This window comes from Dendrobates tinctorius, unplaced genomic scaffold (assembly GCF_039654945.1).
Source record: "Dendrobates tinctorius isolate UK_male_01 unplaced genomic scaffold, ASM3965494v1 ptg000158l, whole genome shotgun sequence".
Taxonomy (NCBI): Eukaryota; Metazoa; Chordata; class Amphibia; order Anura; family Dendrobatidae; genus Dendrobates; species Dendrobates tinctorius.
Window position 1 is genome coordinate 42,149,148 of NW_027361825.1, and position 18,832 is coordinate 42,167,979.

Below are 18,832 nucleotides of genomic sequence, written 5' to 3' on the forward strand. Positions count from 1 at the left end.
AAGCACATAGGCGCGATGTTATTGGCCTCACACCAAGTGAAATAGGCCTTCCAAGTACGGTAGTAAATTTTGGAAGATGATGGCTTCCTGGCTCGGATCATGGTATGAATTACTCGACCGGAGAATCCTGCTTGTTTCAAAACCTCGGTCTCAACAGCCACGCCGTTAAATTGAGCGGCCGAGAATTGGGGTGGCAAATCGGACCTTGAGACAGCAGATCTGCCCTGTCTGGAAGCTTCCAGGGGGCGTCCGCGAGAAGGTTGACAATGTCCGCGAACCAAGACCTTCTGGGCCAATTCGGGGCGATGAGAATGACTGGAATTCCTTCTGCTTTGATCTTCTTCAACAGCTTGGGAAGAAGAGGCAGGGGAGGAAACAGGTAGGGGAGCTCGAACTGTGACCAAGGAATGGCCAGAGCATCGACGCCCACTGCGAGAGGATCTCAAGCTCTGGATACAAACTGTGAGACCTTCCTGTTGAGGCGAGAAGCTAGCAGATCTACGTCCGGGGTTCCCCAATGACTGCAGAGCTGAAGAAATACCTCCGGATGTAGGGACCACTCTCCTGCCGCGAGACCCTGGCGGCTGAGAAAGTCGGCGGCCCAGTTTTCTACGCCGGGAATGTGTACCGCGGAGATTGTCGGTACCGAAATCTCTGCCCACTGAAGGATCTTGGACACTTCTGCCAGGGCTGAGACACTCCGTGTCCCTCCTTGGCGGTTGACATATGCCACCGCTGTGGCATTGTCTGTCTGAACCCAGACAGGCAGGCCCCTGAGGAGCCTCTCCCAGTGGACGAGAGCCAGATGGATTGCTCGTATCTCTAGGACGTTGATCGGCAGAGCAGATTGAGTCGACCAACGACCCTGAACAGTGTGATTGCGGAACACTGCACCCCAGCCGAGGAGGCTGGCATCCGTTGTTACAATCTGCCAGTGAACAGGAAGAAAAGACCACCCCAAGAGGATGAGAGGTGACGTCAACCACCAGTTGAGTGACCGCTTGATCCGGCATGAAAGACGAACAGGGCGATCCAGGGACAGAGCCGACCTGTTCCACCTCGACAGAATGGCGTGTTGGAGAGGTCTGGCGTGAAATTGGGCAAAGGGAACTGCCTCTATCGCCGCCACCATCTTTCCCAGGACCCTCATAGCTGTTCGGAGGGACGGAAATCGTGTGGTCTGCAGCGATCGTACAGCCTGCTGCAGGGAGAGAATCTTCTCTTGTGGGAGAAAGACCCTTGACCGACGAGTGTCGAACAGTAGGCCCAGAAACACAAGACGTTGAGTAGGGACCAGACAGGACTTTTTCCTGTTGACGATCCACCCGAAATCGGAAAGAGTGTCCAGGACGATCGTCAAACTTAGGCGTGCCTGTTGGAAAGAGGGAGCTTTGATCAGAATATTGTCGAGGTACGGAAAGAGAACGAGACCTCTGATCCTCAACAAGGCCATCAACGCAGCCATGATCTTCGTGAAGACTCTGGGAGCGGTGGCGAGACCGAAGGGCAGTGCGACAAACTGGTAATGTGCAAGGCGAACTGCAAAACGCAGGAACTTCTGATGTCCGGAGAATATGGGAACATGTAGATAGGCATCTTGGATGTCTATCGAACACATGAATTCCTGCTCCTCCATGGAAGCGATTACCGAACGAACCGACTCCATCCGGAACTGACGAAGACGAACTCTCTTGTTGAGCAGCTTGAGATCCAAGATGGGTCGGACCGCCCCGTCTTTTTTCGGCACGACAAACAGGTTTGAATAAAACCCTGTAAACTGCTCCGATTCTGGAACGGGCACAATCACCCCGGAACTTAGGAGAGGTTCGATGGCCGTAAAGAACCCCGGGATCAAAGCTGGATCTTTTGGAGGACGGGATTCGAAGAAACGATCCCGTGGAAGAGAGACGAACTATCTTGTATCCTGACGATACAACCTCCCTGACCCAAGCGTCCTCTACGGAGACCAGCCAGACGTCCTTGAAGAACAAGAGTCGACCTCCCAATTGGAAGGGACCCTCGGGAGTCAGAGGATAGTCATGCTGATGTGGGCCGTCCAGATCCGGATCTGGATGGTCTGCCCTGCGAAGAGTGGGAGCGCCAGGAGGGAGTGGGTCTGAAGGAAACTTTCTTCCTATCTTGGCGTGCCTGCGGTCTTTGTTGCTTGGAGGAGGTCTCCGCCGTATTGAAACGGCGGTAAGCCCGAAAGGGTCGAAACTGACGCCTCAGTGGGGGTCTGCGAGGCTTGGACTGAGGCAGGAGAGAACTCGTGCCTCCGGTGGCGTCCTTAATAATTTGGTCCAATTGGGATCCAAAGAGGCGCCCTCCATGAAAAGGCAGATAAGTAAGAGACTTTTTAGATGACAGGTCCGCCTGCCAGGCCTTGAGCCAAATTGTACGTCGGATTGCCACAACGTTACTTGACGCCTGAACTGCGCAAGATCCGGCATCCAAAGAAGCAGAAAACAGATAATCCCCTGCATGGGAAATCTGATTGGCAAGATCGGCCAAACGATCTGGTTGTGCTTTCTCTAGGATGCCCTGACGAAGATCCTCTGCCCAAGTGGCTATGGCTTTTGCTGCCCAAGATGAAGCAAAAATTGGGCATACCGCCGTCGAAGCCGCTTCGAAGGCAGACTTCGCTAGGGATTCTATGATCCTATCATTAGAATCCTTAAGAGACGCCACGCCTGAAAGCGGGAGAACCGTGTTATTAGAAAGCCTGGACACGGGCGGATCGACCGAGGGAGAGGCAGACCAGTTGTCCGTGAGCTCTTTAGCAAACGGGTACAGAACGCCGAGACGCTTCCCTCGTTGAAAGCGTCTGGTCGGATCCCCTCTTTCCCTGGTAAAAATCTTTCCAAACTCGGAATGTAAAGAGAATACCCTGGAGGGTGTTTCCTCCCGTCTGAACGAAACCTCCTGATCTGAGGATTTCGCAGGGGGGTCAGCAATGTCGAAGGTCTGATGGATCGCTGCAATGAGGTTCTGCACAGTAACCCTCATGTTCGCATCCTGGTCCGAATCCAGCTCTAAGATCCCCTCAGATGACCTGTCCGAGAGCGCTTCACCTGACTCGGGAGAGGAGGCCCGGGAGGGAGGCTGCCGAGGACTATGTGGTGACATGGGGCGAGGAGAGGATTCTGGCTGGAGATCCTGCCAGGGTCTTTTGCATCTAACGCTGGCTGACTCAGACGGAACCTCTTGAGGCCTGCTGGACCCTGTAGAGGTGTCCAGGGGCAACTTATCCAGGACGGCTACTAGGGACTGAGACACCCTGGTGAGGTCTGCCACTGACTGTGATAGAGACGAGGCCCAGCCAGGCATGGGGGGGTTCACTCTCGCCTGGGGCCCTAGATGGCTCCTGGGCGGCGTCAGGTTGAATAGGATTGCTACAGTCCAGGCAGAGGGAAGTGGACTGACCTGAGGGAAGTTTGCGATTGCAAGAAGAGCATGCAAAGAACTTGACGAGAGTACAGGAGGGAGCCGCAGGGCGGTTACGGTCAGATTTGGAGTTAGACATAGTGAAACCTGAGGTAGTGCCGGAAGGTTGGGGGACACGGTGCAGAAGGGTGTCAGCCTGCACATGCAGAGCAACTCACGGTCCGGTGACCCCAAAGAAGAAGGTATCCACCTCTCTGCAGCTGCAGGTCAGAGCGATATCCTGCTGACAGGGGCGTCCGGCTGTGCGGCTGCAAGATGGCGACCGCCTGATAGGAATCAGGGAAAAACGCGCTCCCAGGGGAAGGAGGGCGGTGCTAACCGCCTGCTGTATCCGGCACCGCCCCTGGCCAGGAACAGGCTGAGAAGACCGGTGGGAGGGCCTGGAACGGGCGGGAGAGAAGCCCGCTTAGTAGAAAGGGGCGGGGGGCGTGGCCGCGATACAGGAGTAGGCCCGAACTGAAGCCGGGGCCTAAATTAATCGCGGCGGCCGCCTGTCAGCACAGGGGCAGCGCGGAGGAACCGCAACATGAGCGCTGCCGGGGAAAAGACCCCTGTCCGGGATAGGGGCAGCGGCTGACCACAAAAAAGGCTGCCTGGAGGCGCGGGACGGCCACGGAGACCCGCAGTGCTACCGCATCCTAGCTCCAAGGGAATCTCTCCTGACCAAGTCCAGAGACGAGTGGGGATCTAATACTCACCCTGTCCCGGGCCCGAACCCTGAAAATAAAAGTACCTTCTGATTGAAGCTTGTCTGCGTCTCATCCGACCGACAGGCTCTGGCAGGCGAGTGGGTGGGAGACGGACGACCAGGACTCTCAGAAAAGCCGACACGTATACATGTTGACATCCGACCGGAAGGCTGCTGGTCCTGGTGCAGAGAGCTACGAGGATACGGGGCGGCAGTACGCGCCGTACTCGCAGCCTCTTCGTGGGACTACAGAGGTGACTATTCACCCTGTATCCCTCCGGAGAAACATGAAAAGGAACGACGCACATCGAGGTAGATATGGGTCTAATGAAAGACCCGTGTCCACCTCCTACTGACACTAAGCTAAACTGAGGAATTCCCTGCCGGTCGGTGGGGTGTACACTGCGGAGGAGGAGCTAACCTTTTTTTGTGCATAGTGTCAGCCTCCTAGTGGCAGCAGCATACACCCATGGTCTCTGTGTCCCCCAATAAGGCGAACGAGAAACAAAGGGACAAGGATTAATAAATTCACACAGAGACCTGTGAAGGAATAAACACTGCGGATCTGGTGTTAGATACGGGTTCGCCTCCTACAGACACTAAGCAAAAACGGAGTTGTTCTGTGCCTGTTGGTAGGTGTATACGGCTGAGGAGGAGTTAATTTTTCTTATTTGCATAGTGTCCGCCTCCTAGCGACATCAGCATACACCCATGGTAACCTGTGTCCCCCAATGAAGTGAGAAAGAAAAGGGTATGTGCACACTGGGTCTTTTTGCTGAGTTTTTGGAGCGAATTTGAGCAGAGACTCTAAGTCATTCAGGAGGATTTGGCGTTTCCACTCAGTTTCTGTTCCGAAAACACAGCAAAAAGACTGAGTTGGCATGTACTGGAACTGAAGATCACTGGGATTGGGAGTGTACTCCAGTGATTCGGCCCTCTTCAGAGCAGCGCTTACAAACTTGCCGTCACCGCACATATCCAGCCACAGCAGAGAACACATAGGGCCATTTGTAGATAAAAACTGCAGTGAACTGACACTATCACTACCGACTGGCGTGGTGCGCTGCTCCTGCACCCTCGGTGGTACAGCTGATGTGGAAATTCTAGGTTTGGAGAGTATTGTGTCCAGATTCATTTCTAATTAATAGGACATTCTCTGCTACTGGATCTACAAGAACTGAACTATAGCGTAACAGTATACAGGATAATAAAAGTGTGTATGCTTCAACCCTGGACATTTTATTTTATTTTACTAAGTGAGGAAACAAAGTAAAGCAAAGGCAAAAATATATAAGCTCTAGCCAAATTCTGCACACCAAGTCAGACCCCAAGATCATCGTGATGCAGAGAAGAGCCAATATTACAGAAATAGCAAGTAAAAATACCTATGTCTGGTATGACCTCATCTTCATCAGATTTGCTCTCATCATCAGAATCTTCATCCTCTTTGTCAGAGCTTCCTAAATCCGCCACGGTGCTGTCATCGTATGTGTACCCAATGGAGGCCTTCTTTTCTGCCAACCTACAAAGGAAAAAGAAAAAAAAAAAGCCACAGAGTTCAGTGTCACCACTGCAGCCAAAACACAACGACCAAAGCAGCGCTGGACCCAAGTAGGACGAGCAATAACTTTTTAATTTCAACCAAGTGCAAGCTGATGGTAGTACAGAAAGTTAGAATTAATCAGTTAAGGGCCAGGTCATTTTTTAAGAAATATTTTTTTTTTTTATTTTGCCTTTGAATTTCAGGGGGTTTTTTTTTAATATGTAATTGTATGAGGCACTCGGTGGGATAAACTGTACTTTATAAAAGAGCTATTTTTCACATACAATGTTTTTAATTCCATATATCAACCTACATTATTATATTATGACCAGATGAAAAAAGTGAACATTAAGTTTTCAGACACTTATAACAAATGTGTTTTTCTTTTTCTGTGACATTAATTTTACGTTCTCTTTAACCCCTTAACCCTCAAGGGTGGTTTGCACGTTCATGACCGGGCCAATTTTTACAATTTTGACCACTGTCCCTTTATGAGGTAATAACTCTGGAACGCTTCCATGGATGCTAGTGATTCTGACATTGTTTTCTCGTGACATACTGTACTTCATGCTAGTGGTAAAATTTCATTCATATATCTTGCGTTTGTGAAAAAAACGGAGATTTGGCGAAAATTTTGAAAATTTCACAATTTTCCAACTTTGAATTTTTAAGCCCTTAAATCACAGAGATACGGCACACAAACTTAATAAGTAACATTTCCCACATGTTTACTTTACGTCAGCACAATTTTGGAACCCAATTTTTTTTTTTTTCCTTAGGAAGTTATAAGGGTTAAAAGTTGACCAGCAATTTCTCATTTTTGCAACACCATTTTATTTTTAAGGACCACATCACATATGAAGCCACTTTGAGGGGTCTATATGATAGAAAATACCCAAAAGTGACACCATTCTAAAAACTGCACCCCTTAAGGTGCTCAAAACCACATTCAAGAAGTTTATTAACCCTTCAGGTGCTTCACAATAATTTTTTGAATATTTAAAAAAAAAAACAAACAAAAAAATACTTCAGGTTCAATTTTTTTTATTTTACCAAGGGTAACAGGAGAAGTTGGACGGCAAAAGTTATTGTGCAGTTTGTCCTGAGTATGCTGATACCTGATATGTGGGGGGGGGGGGGGGGACCACTGTTTCGGCGCATGGCAGAGCTCAGAAGGGAAGGAGCGCCGTTTGACTTTTTCAATGCAAAATTGGCTAGAATTCAGATCGGACGCCATGTCACGTTTGGAGAGCCCCTGATGTACCTAAACAGTGGAAACCCCCACAAATGACACCACTTTGGAAACTAGACCCCCCCAAGGAACTTATCTAGATGTGTGGTGAGAATTTTGAACCCCCCAGTGCTTCACAGAAGTTTATAACATAAAGCCATACAATTAAAAAATCATATTTTTTCCACAAAAATGATCTTTTCACCCTCAATTCTTATTTTTCCAAGGGTAACAGGACCCCAAAAGTTATTGTGCAATTTGTCCTGAGTGCGCTGATACCCCACATGTGGGGGTAAACCACTATTTGGGCGCATGGCAGAGCTCGGAAGGGAAGCAGCTCCATTTGACGTTTTTGGCTGGAATTGAGATCGGACACCATGTCGCGTTTGGAAAGCCCCTGATGTACCAAAACAGTGAAACCGCCCCACAAATTACACCATGTTGGAAACTAGACCCCCCCAAGGAACTTATCTAGATGTGTGGTGAGCACTTTATCCCCCCAGTGCTTCACATAAGTTTATAACGCCCGGGTGTGAAAATAAAAAAAATTGTATTATTTCCACAAACATGATCTCTTAGTCACCAATTTTTTTATTTTCCCAAGGGTACCAGGAGAAATTGGACCCCAAAAGTTGTTGTCCAATTTGTCCTGAGTACGCTGATACCCCATAAGTGGGAGAAAACTACTGTATGGCCACAAGTCGGGGCTCGGAAGGGAAGTAGTGACGTTTTGGAATGAAGACTTTGATGGAATGGTCTGCGGGTGTCATGTTGCTTTTGGAGAGCTCCTGATGTACCTAAACAGTGGAAACCCCCCACAAGTGGCCCCATTTTGGAAACTAGACCCCCTAAGGAACTTATCTAAATGTGTGGTGAGCACTTTGAACCCCCAGTGCGTCACAGAAGTTTATAACGCCCGGGCGTGAAAATAAAAATCATTTTTTTCCACAAAAATGATATTTTTGCCCCCAATTTTTTAAGGGTAACAGGAGAAACTGGACCCCAAAAGTTGTTTTGCAATTTGTCCTGAGTACGCTGATACCCTATATGTGGGGGTAAAACACTGTTTGCGCGCATAGCAGAGCTTGGAAGGGAAGGAGCACCATTTGACTTTTTCAACGCAGAATTGGCTGGAATTGAGATCAGACGCCATGTTGCGTTTGGAGAGCACCTGATGTGCCCAGTGGAAACCCCCAATTCTAACTCCAACCCTAACCCCAACACACCCCTAACCCTAATCTCAGCCCTAACCCTAACGGGAAAATGGAAATAAATACTCTTTTTTATTTTATTATTTTTCCCTAACTAAGGGGGTGATAACAGGGGGGGGGGGTTGGATTTACTATTTATGGCGGTTTTTATTTTTGGCAGCTGTCATACGCTGAAAGATGCTTTTTATTGTAAAAATAGTTTTTGCATCACCACATATTGAGAGCTATAATTTTTCCATATTTTGACCCACTGAGTCATGTGAGGTCTTATTTTTTGCGGGACGAGTTGACACTTTTATTGGTATCATGTTCGGGCACGTGACATCTTTTGATCGCTTTTTATTCCGATTTTTGGGACGCAGAATGAACAAAAACCAGCGTTTCATGAACTTCTTTTCGGGGGGTGCGTTTACACCGTTCCGCGTGCGGTAAAATTGATAAAGCGGTTTTATTCTTCGGGTCAGTACGGTTACAGCGATACCTCATTTAGGTTGTTTTTTTATGTTTTGCCGCTTTTATGCAATGAAAACAATTTTATATAAAAAATTATTTTTGCATCGCTTTATTCTGCGAGCTATAACTTTATTTTTTCACTGATGACGCTGTATGGCGGCTAGTTTTTTGCGGGACAAGATGACGTTTTCAGCGGTACCATGCATGTTTATATGCGTCTTTTTGATCGCGCGTTATGATAAATTATTTTTTGCTTTGTTTTTTATTTTTTAAGGGGTTCGCTAAAGGGGTTAACTAATGGGACAGTTTTATAGGGCGGGTCGTTACGGACGCGGCGATACCAAATGTGTGTACTTTGTTTTTTCTTTTTTCATTTCCAAAAAATGAATTTATTAGGGAATTTTTTTTTTAAAATTTAGCTATTTTTTTTTTAACTTTATTACATTGTCCCAGGTGGGACATCACTGTCCTGTGACAGATCGCTGATCTGTCACATCACAGATCACTGTGACAGATCAGCGATCTGTCACAGGCACTGCACAAGGCTTCCTCCTTGCCTGCGCTTTGCAGGCATGAGGAAGCCAGCTCCCTGCAGGCCCCCGAAGGTCCCCGTCGCCATCTTGGATTCGGGGACCTGCAGGGTTGGAGCCCCCCCGCAGCAGCGCTGCACATTGCGCTGCTGTGGGGGGCTCAGGGAAGCACGGAGGGAGCCCCCTCCCTGCCGATGCTTCCCTTTAACAGCCGATACACCGCGATCGTGTTTGATTGCGGTGTGCAAGGGGTTAACTTGTCAGGGGCGGTCCGTGACCGCCCCTGACACATTGTGCCGGGTGTCAGCTGTGATAATCAGCTGACACCCGGCCGCGATCAGCGGCGCTCACCACGTGGGCACCGCTGATCCCTGTGACGTACTATCCCATCCCTGGAAATTAAGTCCCAGGGCACATGGATGGGATAGTACATCACATGACAGAAAGGGGTTAAAAATGCCATAGGGTTTTTTTTCTTTCCTTCTTTTTTATTCCTCCAAGGGACATGGACGTGTAGTCATTTGATCACTTGTACTATATTGTTCAAAGGAAGTGTAATTAACGTTCTCCGATGCCCAAATCTCTGGCTAGGCTTTCTAGGACTAAAATGGCAGCGATGAGTGCCTTTAGCGGACCCCTGCCTGCCATAGTAACCCATCGACACCCCACAATAGTATATTAAGGGAAGGAAGGGGGGGCGCTGATGGTATAACAAAGGGTTAAAAGAAAGATCAGAGGTTAATTTAATCTTCATTCTTTGAGCAGGGTTGAAGCGGTGATGATATTCTAATTTAGTGAGAAACAAATGTAAATCAGTCACCACTGCTGATGTGCTATGGAAGCCCAGGTTGCTTTGATAGCCGCCTTCAGCTCTTCTGCATTGTTGGGTCTGGTGTTTCTTATCTTCCTCTTGACAATACCCCATAGATTCTCTATGGATTGAAGGTCAGGTGAGTTTGCTGGCCAATCAAGCACAGCGATACTGTTGTTTGTAAACCAGGTATTGGTACTTTTGGCAGTGTGGACAGGTGACAAGTCCTGCTGGAGAATGAAATATCCATCTCCAAAAAGCTTGTCAGCAGAGGGAAGAATGAAGTGCTCTATAAGTGCCTGGTAGATGGCTGCGCTGACTTTGGTCTTGATAAAACTATGTGAATCTACACAAGCAGATGACATGGCTCCCCAAACCATCACTGATTGTGGAAACTTCACACTGGACCTCAAGCAGCTTGGATTGTGGCCTCTCCACTCTTCCTCCAGTCTCTGGGACCTTGATTTCCACATGAAATGCAAAATGTACTTTCATCTGAGAACACCACCTTGGGCCACTGAACAACAGTCCAGTTCTTTTTCTCCTTGGCCCAGGTAAGACTCTTCTGGTGTTGTCTATTGGTCATGAGTGGCTTGACACAAGGAATGTGACACTTGTAGCAAACGTCCTGGATACATCTGTGTGCGGTGTCTCTTGAAACACTGACTCCAGCAGCAGGCCACTCCTTGTGAATCTCCCCCAAATTTTTGAACGGCTTTTCCTTAACAATTCTTTCAAAGCTGCGGTTATCCTAATTGCTTGTGCACCTTTTTCTACCACACTTTTTCCTTCCGCTGAACTTTCCATTAATATGCTTGGAAACAGCACTCTGTGAACAGCCAGCTTCTTTAGCAATGATCTTTTGTGGCTTACCCTCCTTGTGGAGTGTGTCAATGACTGCCTTCTGGACATCTGTCAAGTCAGCAGTCTTCCCCATAATTGTGGAGCTACTGAAACAGACTAAGGGACCTTTTTAAATGCTTAGGAAGCCTTTACAGGCTTTTCACGCTGGTGTTATAAGGTATTCTAACTAAGATAATGACTTTTGGGTTTTCATTGGCTGTAAGTCATAATCATCAACAGAAATAAACACATGAAATAGATCACTCTGTTTGTAATGACTAATATGAGTTTCACTTTTTGTATTGAAGAACTGAAATAAATTAACTTTTTGAGAATATTCTAATTTAGTGAGAAGCACTTGTAAATGGGAATCATTATGATGCTTACCTCTTCTTCTCATCATCCCCCGGTCTTTGTAGGCCACCATACAGTTCATCAATATAAATCTGGTACAGACACTGCTCTTCAGAAACTAAAAAAAAAAAAAAGGAGTGAAATACAACAATAAAACATACACATGTGCATTCATGAACAAATAGACAGTTGTTTCTTATTTTTCCTGTATGCGTTTTCATTTGTGCATTTAGCAATAACTATTTTTTTTTTTTTAATCAAGAAATATCTCCCAAAAAAAAAGCTAAAAGCAGATGATAAACATATTAAAATAGCACAGAAAAGTGCAGCAGCTCATTTGTGAATTGCAACATCTGTAAATTCAAGACAATGAGGGTTTCAAAAATAGATTTAGCTCACAAGATCATATACTTTGCATTATTAAATTATTACTACATACTTCCAGCGAAGTCATTCTGTACCAACCCACGGTAGCGTTCGTAATTACACTTTCGGTCATCAGCTTCCTGCTCAGGTGTTCTGGTAAAGGCAGAAATAAAGTCACTATAAGCCTTCAAAAATACTTATGAAAATGAAGGTCCATAAAGACAAAGCCCCAAAATTATTTACCCCCCTCTTTGCTCAGCTGTATTCAATAAAAAGAAAAAAAATGAATAAAATCACCATTCTCTGCCCTGCGACCCCCAAAGGACACCAGACATATAAATGGTTGGCTGCAGTACTTGTGTGACACAGTTTTTGTGAGGAGACCGGTAGGGAGCAGATGGGCCCGGCTGGTCTCTGGGGTCAGTATAGATTTCTTTGCATTTATGCAGCATTCTGTGGTCATTATTAAAGGTTATACAGTAGAGGACAACCCCTTTAAAATGAAAGAAACTTAGATGTTGTAAGAAACAGCATCTTAATTAAAAAGCATCATGGATATTCCAACTTATTACCATTTATAGCAAATTCAAGGACTTGATGCAATTATGCAAGATATTTGGGCACCACCTCTGGGCCACTAATTTTTCATAAAATATGATTATCAGTCACAAAAGAATTTAAAAGGGGAACTGTCAGCACATTTTTACATACAGAAGTATGGATGTATGTTTTCTTGGACCCCAATAAAAAAAAAAAAAAAAAATTCATTTTTAACAGAAATCTGATGTAGCAGTCATTAAAAATAGGGATTTTTGTGTACTCACCGTAAAATCCTTTACTCCGAGCCAATCATTGGGGGACACAGGACCATGGGTGTTTTGCTGCTGCCACTAGGAGAACACTAAGTGAACATAGAAAGATTAACTCCTCCTCTGCAGTATACACCCTCCTGCTGGATCAAATTGAACCAGTTCAATAACAAAGTGGTAGGAGTTTCCAACAATTAACAAGAATAAACTATGTCAAAACTAAGAACGAAAAGCAAGCAATTAGGCTAACAGGGTGGGTGCTGTGTCCCGCAATGATTGGATCGGAGAAAAGGATTTTACGGTGAGCACACAAAAATCCCTATTTCTCCTACGCCTCATTGGGGGACACAGGACCATGGGACGTCCTAAAGTAGTCCATGGGCGGGGAGCAACACAACTGCTAATAACCCATGTGCCACCAAATTACGGATGTGGTACTGCCGATTGCAGAATTCGCTTGCCAAGTGCTGCATCTGCAGAGGTCTCAGAATGTATGTTGTAGTGGTTCGTAAAAGTATGCAAGCTGGACCAAGTTGTAGCTTTGCAGACATGTTCTGCTGACACCTGGTGCTCGGTTGGCGCCTTAATCCCTGCTGGGACAGGTGTGCCCCTGACAGTGTAGGACTCCTGAATAGCTGAGCGAATCCACCTGGCTAATGTGGCCTTTGAAGCGGCTAGGCCCTTTCTACGCCCCTCTGGCAGCACGAACAGAGTATTTGACCTGCAGAAAGACGCCAGACAGAAGGCAAAACAATATCCTCGTTGAGATGAAAAGAGGAAACAACTTTTCGGCAGAAAAGATGGGGACGTCCCCAGGACTACCTTGTCCTGATGGAAAATCAGGAACAGAGGTCGGCAGGATAGGGCCACCAACTCCAAGACCCACCTAATTGACATGATCGCGACCAGGAAAACCACCTTCCAAGAAAGAAAGGTTAGCGATACGTCCTGCAGTGGTTCGATAGGAGCCTCCTGTAGAACTCTGAGAACAAAATTAAGGTCCTATGGTTCCAATGGAATCTTATAGGGAGGTGCCACATGGGAAACACCCTGAATGAAAGTTTTCACCTGTAATCTGGTGGTAATCCTGCGTTGGAACAGAACTGAAGGCTGAAATTTGTCCCTTGAGTGAGCTAAGCGCAAGACCTGACTCTAATCCAGTTTGCAGGAATTCCAAGATGGAAGGAATGGAGAACACAAGAGGAGATCGTCCACGGTCTTTGCACCATGAGAAGAAAGTTCTTCAGGTGCGATGATAAATGCTCATAGATGTGGGCTTCCTAGCACTAATCATGGTGGAGATCACTTGATGAGAGAATCCTGCTAGAGCTAGAACCCAGGATTCAACGGCCACGCCGTTAAACACAGGGCCCTGGAATTCTGGTGGTAAATCGGGCCCTGAGAAAGTAGATCTGTGCGATCTGGCAGTCGCCAGGGAACGTCGGCGACTAGTTGCACTACTTCCACATACCATGCCCGACGCAGCCAGTCCGGCACAACCAGAATCACTGGTACCCCCTCTGCTCTGATCTTTTTGCTGACCCTCGGAACTAAGGGGAGAGGAGGAAATGCATACAGAAGCCGAAACTGATGCCACGGAAGAACCAGGGCATCCGCTTTGATGGCGACTGGGTTGTGAGACCGAGGTATGAACTGGGGAACCTTGTTGTTTAGCCTTGAGGCCCTCAGATCCATATCCAGAGACCCCCAGCGATGACAAATCTGCTGAAAGACCTCTAATTGAAGAGACCACTCTCCCGAGGTGAAGCCCTGGCGACTGAGAAAGTCTGCCACCTAATTCTCTATGCCCGGGATGTGGACCGCAGAGATGACCAAATGGTTCCTCTTGGTCTATCGGAGGATGTGGCCCACTTCGTGCATGGCCGTCCTGCTGCAGGTGCCCCCGACGTTTGATGCACGCCACACCCGTGGCATTGTTGGATTGGATCCTGATGGGGCGTCCTGCCAGGAGATGATGAAATCGCAGACGGGCTAATTTGATTGCCAGTATCTCTAAGATGTTGGTGGCGAGATGTTACTCTTGAATGGACCAACGACCCTGTGCCGTGTGGTGGTGGAAAACTGCACCCCAGCCAAGAAGACTGGCGTTGGTGGTCACCACTAACCAACGTACAGGAAAAAAGGATTTCCCTTGGTTCAAGGAAGACTTCAGCATCCACCATCTGAGGGTCTGCTTGACCCGCTGAGACAGACAGAAGAGACGGTCGAGAGAAAACGGGTTCCTGTCCCAGGCTGACAAGCGCATGTTGCAAAGGGCGGAGGTGTAGCTGTGCGAATGGAACGGCCTCTATCGCTGCCACCATCTTGCCTAGAATCCCCATGCTGAAACGTATGGAGTGAGAGAGAGTGAGAAAGAATCCGTGCTCCCTGATGTAAGGCCAAGACCTTTTCTGGAGGGAGAATTACCAACCCGCGGAAAGTGTCCAGGATCATTACCAAGAAAGAAATTTGCTGAGCTGGTACTGGAGAGGACTTTTCGAAGTTTATCTTCCAGCCCAGGCGAGAAAGTGTATCTACAGTGATAGTCACGCACTCCTCGCAGGCCCGAAAAGACGGTCCTTTGATCAGCAGATTGTCTAGATACAGAAGTACCACCACTCCCCGAGCGTGAAGAATGGCCATGACAGTCGCCATGACCTGGGTGAAAACTCTGGGGACAGTGACGAGGCCGAAGGACAAGGCAACGAACTGGAAGTGGTCCCAGCGAACTGCGAAGCGTAGGAACTTTTGGTGGGAAGGAAAAAAATTGGCATGTGAAGGTAAGCATCCTGGATGTCTATGGATGCTAGGGACTCCCCTTTCTCCATCGAGGCGATGACAGAGCGGAGAGACTCCATTCGGAACCGTCGCACTTTGACAAAGGTGTTTAACAACTTCAGGTCTAGTATGGGCCGCACCGTTCCGTCCTTCTTCGGTACCACAAACAGGTTTGAGTAAAAACCTTTGAACCTTTCGTCCTGCGGGACCGGAATAATGACCCCCGTCATTTCGGAGCGCATGTATGGCTTGGAAAAAAGACAGGAAAAAAACGTGTCGGTGGGTTTGGTTTCGGGTGGAGAAAAGGGGATTTTTTGGGTTCTTACCGTAAAATCTCTTTCTTGGAGCCTTCATTGGGGGACACAGATTACCATGGGTGTATGCTGCTGCTGCTAGGAGGCTGACACTATGCAACAAAAGGAAAATTAGCTCCTCCCCGGCAGTATACACCCACCGACAGTCACAAAGTACATCAGTTGGTGAGAAAGCAGTAGGCGAAGCAACCGAAAAACTCTTAACGTATGTACCAACCCAACAAGGGACTCGAAGACCCAACACGGTACAACTTAAACAGGGAGGGTGCTGTGTCCCCCAATGAAGTCTCCAAGAAAGAGATTTTATGGTAAGAACCCCAAAAATCCCTCTTTCCTTAATCGCTTCATTGGGAGACACAGATTACCATGGGATGTTCCAAAGCAGTCCCGAGGGTGGGAACAGCAATAAAGGAACGAGAAGGAAGGACTTAGGTCGGCCGATGTGCTACCGCCGCCTGCAGAACCTTCCTACCAAAAGCTGCATCAGACGAGAGACGAGGTCTGGGTATGAACCCTGTAAAACCTCGCAAACGTGTGCAAAGATGACCAGGTCACGGCCCTGCAAAGTTGTAAAGCCGAAGCCTGGTGTCGAACAGCCCAAGAAGCCCCTACAGCCCGAGTGGAGTCGGCTCTCACTCCCGGAGGGGTCCGTTTTTCCTGAAGGCGGTAAGCTTCCAGAATGGTAGAACGAATCCAGCGAGAGATTGTGGATTTGGATGCCAGAAGCCCTTTCCGGCGACCTTCAGAGATGACAAGCAGGGAATCGGATTGACGAAGAGAAGCGGTCCTGGCAAGATAGACACGCAAGGCTCTGACTACATCCAGATTGTGGAGCGACATTTCCAGAGGGTGAGCAGGCTCAGGGCAAAAAGAGGGAAGGACGATATCCTCATTAATGTGGAACGGGGATACCACTTTTGGAAGGAAGAAGGGAACTGGCCTGAGAACGACCTTATCCTGATGGAGGATTAGGTACGGGGAACGTGCCAAGGACGTCCTGGCCAGTCTGGAGCCACCAGAATTACTGGGATGCCTTCTGATTTTATTTTCTTGACCACCCTTGGGATCAGGGCAAGAGGAGGAAACAGGTAAGGACATTGGAACTGGGACCACGTAATTACCAGGGCGTCGCAACCGACAGCTAGAGGGTCCCTGGACCTGGCTACAAAGCGAGGAACTTTGTGATTCATCCGAGATGCCATGAGATCGACATCCGGGGTGCCCCAACGCTGGCATATATGATTGAAGACTGCGGGGTGAAGGGACCATTCTGCTGACACTAGGCCCTGGCGACTTAGGAAGTCGGCTGCCCAATTTTCTACTCCTGGAATGTGAATGGCAGAGATCGCCGGAACATAACGCTCTGCCCAACGCAGAATCTTTGACACTTCTGTCATTGCCTGCTGTGAGTACCGCCCTGGTGGTTTATGTAAGCCACGGCCGTGGTGTTGTCCGATTGAATGCGGACTAGTTTGCCTACAAGGAGAGGCTGCCAGCAGAGGAGGGCAAGGAAGATCGCTCTTATTTCCAGAAGTTTGATGGGCAGAAGAGTCTCCTGGGCGTTCCAGCGCCCTTGGGCCCTTTTCCGACGGAAAACCGCCCCCCATCCTAGAAGGCTGGCATCGGTGGTGATGACTTGCCACTGAGGCGGAAGAAAGGACCTTCCCTGTAGAACTGACGCCGGTAGTGTCCACCAGGTCAGAGATTGCCTTACTCTGAGAGGAAGGAGTATGGGACGGTCCAGAGAAACCGAGGTCTTGTCCCAGGCTGAAAGGAGGGACAGCTGGAGCGGACGAGTGTGAAATTGTGCGAATGGCACTGCCTCCATGGAAGCTATCATCTTCCCCAGGACCCACATGCAGGACTGAAGGGGAATGGGCCTCGACCGTTTTAGGGATCGGATACCCTTGCAAAGGGCTGAGAATTTGTCCCTCAGAAGAAACACCCGGGCTAGACTCGTGTCGAATTCCATGCCCAAAAAGGTCAGACGCTGAGTAGGGTGCAGGATGGACTTTTCTTTGTTGACTATCCAACCGAGGCGGATGAGAGTGTCCAGAGTTATCTGAAGACTTTGAAGACAGTCTTGGTGGGACGAGCCCTTGATCAACAGATCGTCCAGATAAGGGATAATGAGAATCCCCCTGGAGCGAAGAAATGCCATGACTGTTGCCATCACCTTCGTAAAGACACGGGGGGGCAGAGGCTAGGCCAAAGGGGAGAGCCGTTAACTGATAGTGATTTTCCTGAATCGCAAAGCGCAGATATCTCTGATGTTGCACACAAACAGGGATGTGAAGATAGGCATCCTGTATGTCCACAGAGCAAAGGAACTCTCCGGGTTCCATCGAGGCTATCACCGAGCGTAGGGACTCTACCTTGAAGTGGAGGATCCTCACGTGGCGATTGAGCAACTTGAGGTCCAAGATTGGGAGAAGGTAACAGTCTTCTTTCAGAACTACGAAAAGATTTGAGTAAAACCATGAAAACCGTTCGTTTGAAGGAATGGGAACGATAACTCCGGCGGAAAGAAGGGAGGAGACGGCCCGAAGGAACCCTGGAGTCTGGGACTGCTGACTTGGAGGTCGAGACAGGAAAAAACGTCTCTTTGGGGGGGGGGGGGGGGGGGGAAGAAAATTCGATTTTGTATCCGGATTTGATGATTTCCCTGACCCAAGCGTCGTCGACAACAGACAGCCACGCGTCTATGAAAGAAGAAAGTCTGCCTCCCACCCTGGAAGAACTTCCAGGTGGGGGTGATCTGTCACTTGGAGGAAAATCTACCGGAGCGGGATCCTGACGAACTGGAGGGTTGGGCTCTTGATTTTCAGCGGGGAGCGGGTTTATAAGATGGTTTTCTCCGCTCCCTGGAGGTAGATGGCCTGTCCTGCTGAGATGATCCTTCCGCGGCAGAGAAGGGGCGAAAGGACCTAAACGGCCAAGAAGCTTTTCTGTTGAAGAAGCGTTTAGGCCGAGACTGGGGAAGGGAAGTACTTTTACCTCCAGTGGCATCAGAAATTATCCGATCCAGTTTGGCTCAAAAGAGCCTAGAACCGTGAAATGCTAGGTTGGTGAGCGACTTTTTAGAGGTAGTGTCCGCACTCCATGCCTTTAACCAAAGGATACGGCGTATGGCTACTTTGTTGCTGTTAGCTCTTGCTGCGCACCCCGCTGCATCCTAGGAGGCGGCCAAGAGGTATTTACCCGCATGATTAATCTGGTCTGCTAAATCTGCCAACTCGTCTTGAGGCGTTGCCGCTAAGATGCCTTTGCGAAGCATTTGTGCCCAAGCTGAAATTTCTTTCGCCACCCAGGAGGAGGCGAAAAGAGGGCAGAAAGACGCCGGATGCCTCAAAGATCGATTTAGCCAGTGATTCTGCCTGTCTGTTGGATCTTTAAGAGATGCCCCATCCGGAAGAGACAGAACCGTCTTAGAGGAAAGACGGGAAACTGGTGGATC

At 48.3% G+C, this 18,832-nt stretch overlaps 1 protein-coding gene across 3 annotated transcripts in view; it reads right to left on the reverse strand.

Annotated features, from left to right (window-relative positions):
- Nucleotides 1-18,832, reverse strand: part of CLASRP (CLK4 associating serine/arginine rich protein) — a 105,059-nt gene that overhangs the window by 35,755 nt on the left and 50,472 nt on the right. For all 3 annotated transcript variants that reach the window (XR_012220752.1, XR_012220753.1, XM_073549374.1), the window contains exons 5-7: nucleotides 11,548-11,627; nucleotides 11,142-11,226; nucleotides 5,518-5,654 (exon numbers count right to left, since the gene is read on the reverse strand). Coding sequence is in view for 1 of the 3 variants with exons in the window: in XM_073549374.1 (XP_073405475.1) it covers nucleotides 5,518-5,654; nucleotides 11,142-11,226; nucleotides 11,548-11,627 (302 nt within the window). In the remaining 2 variants the exon portion in view is untranslated. The remainder of the gene's footprint in view (nucleotides 1-5,517; nucleotides 5,655-11,141; nucleotides 11,227-11,547; nucleotides 11,628-18,832) is intronic.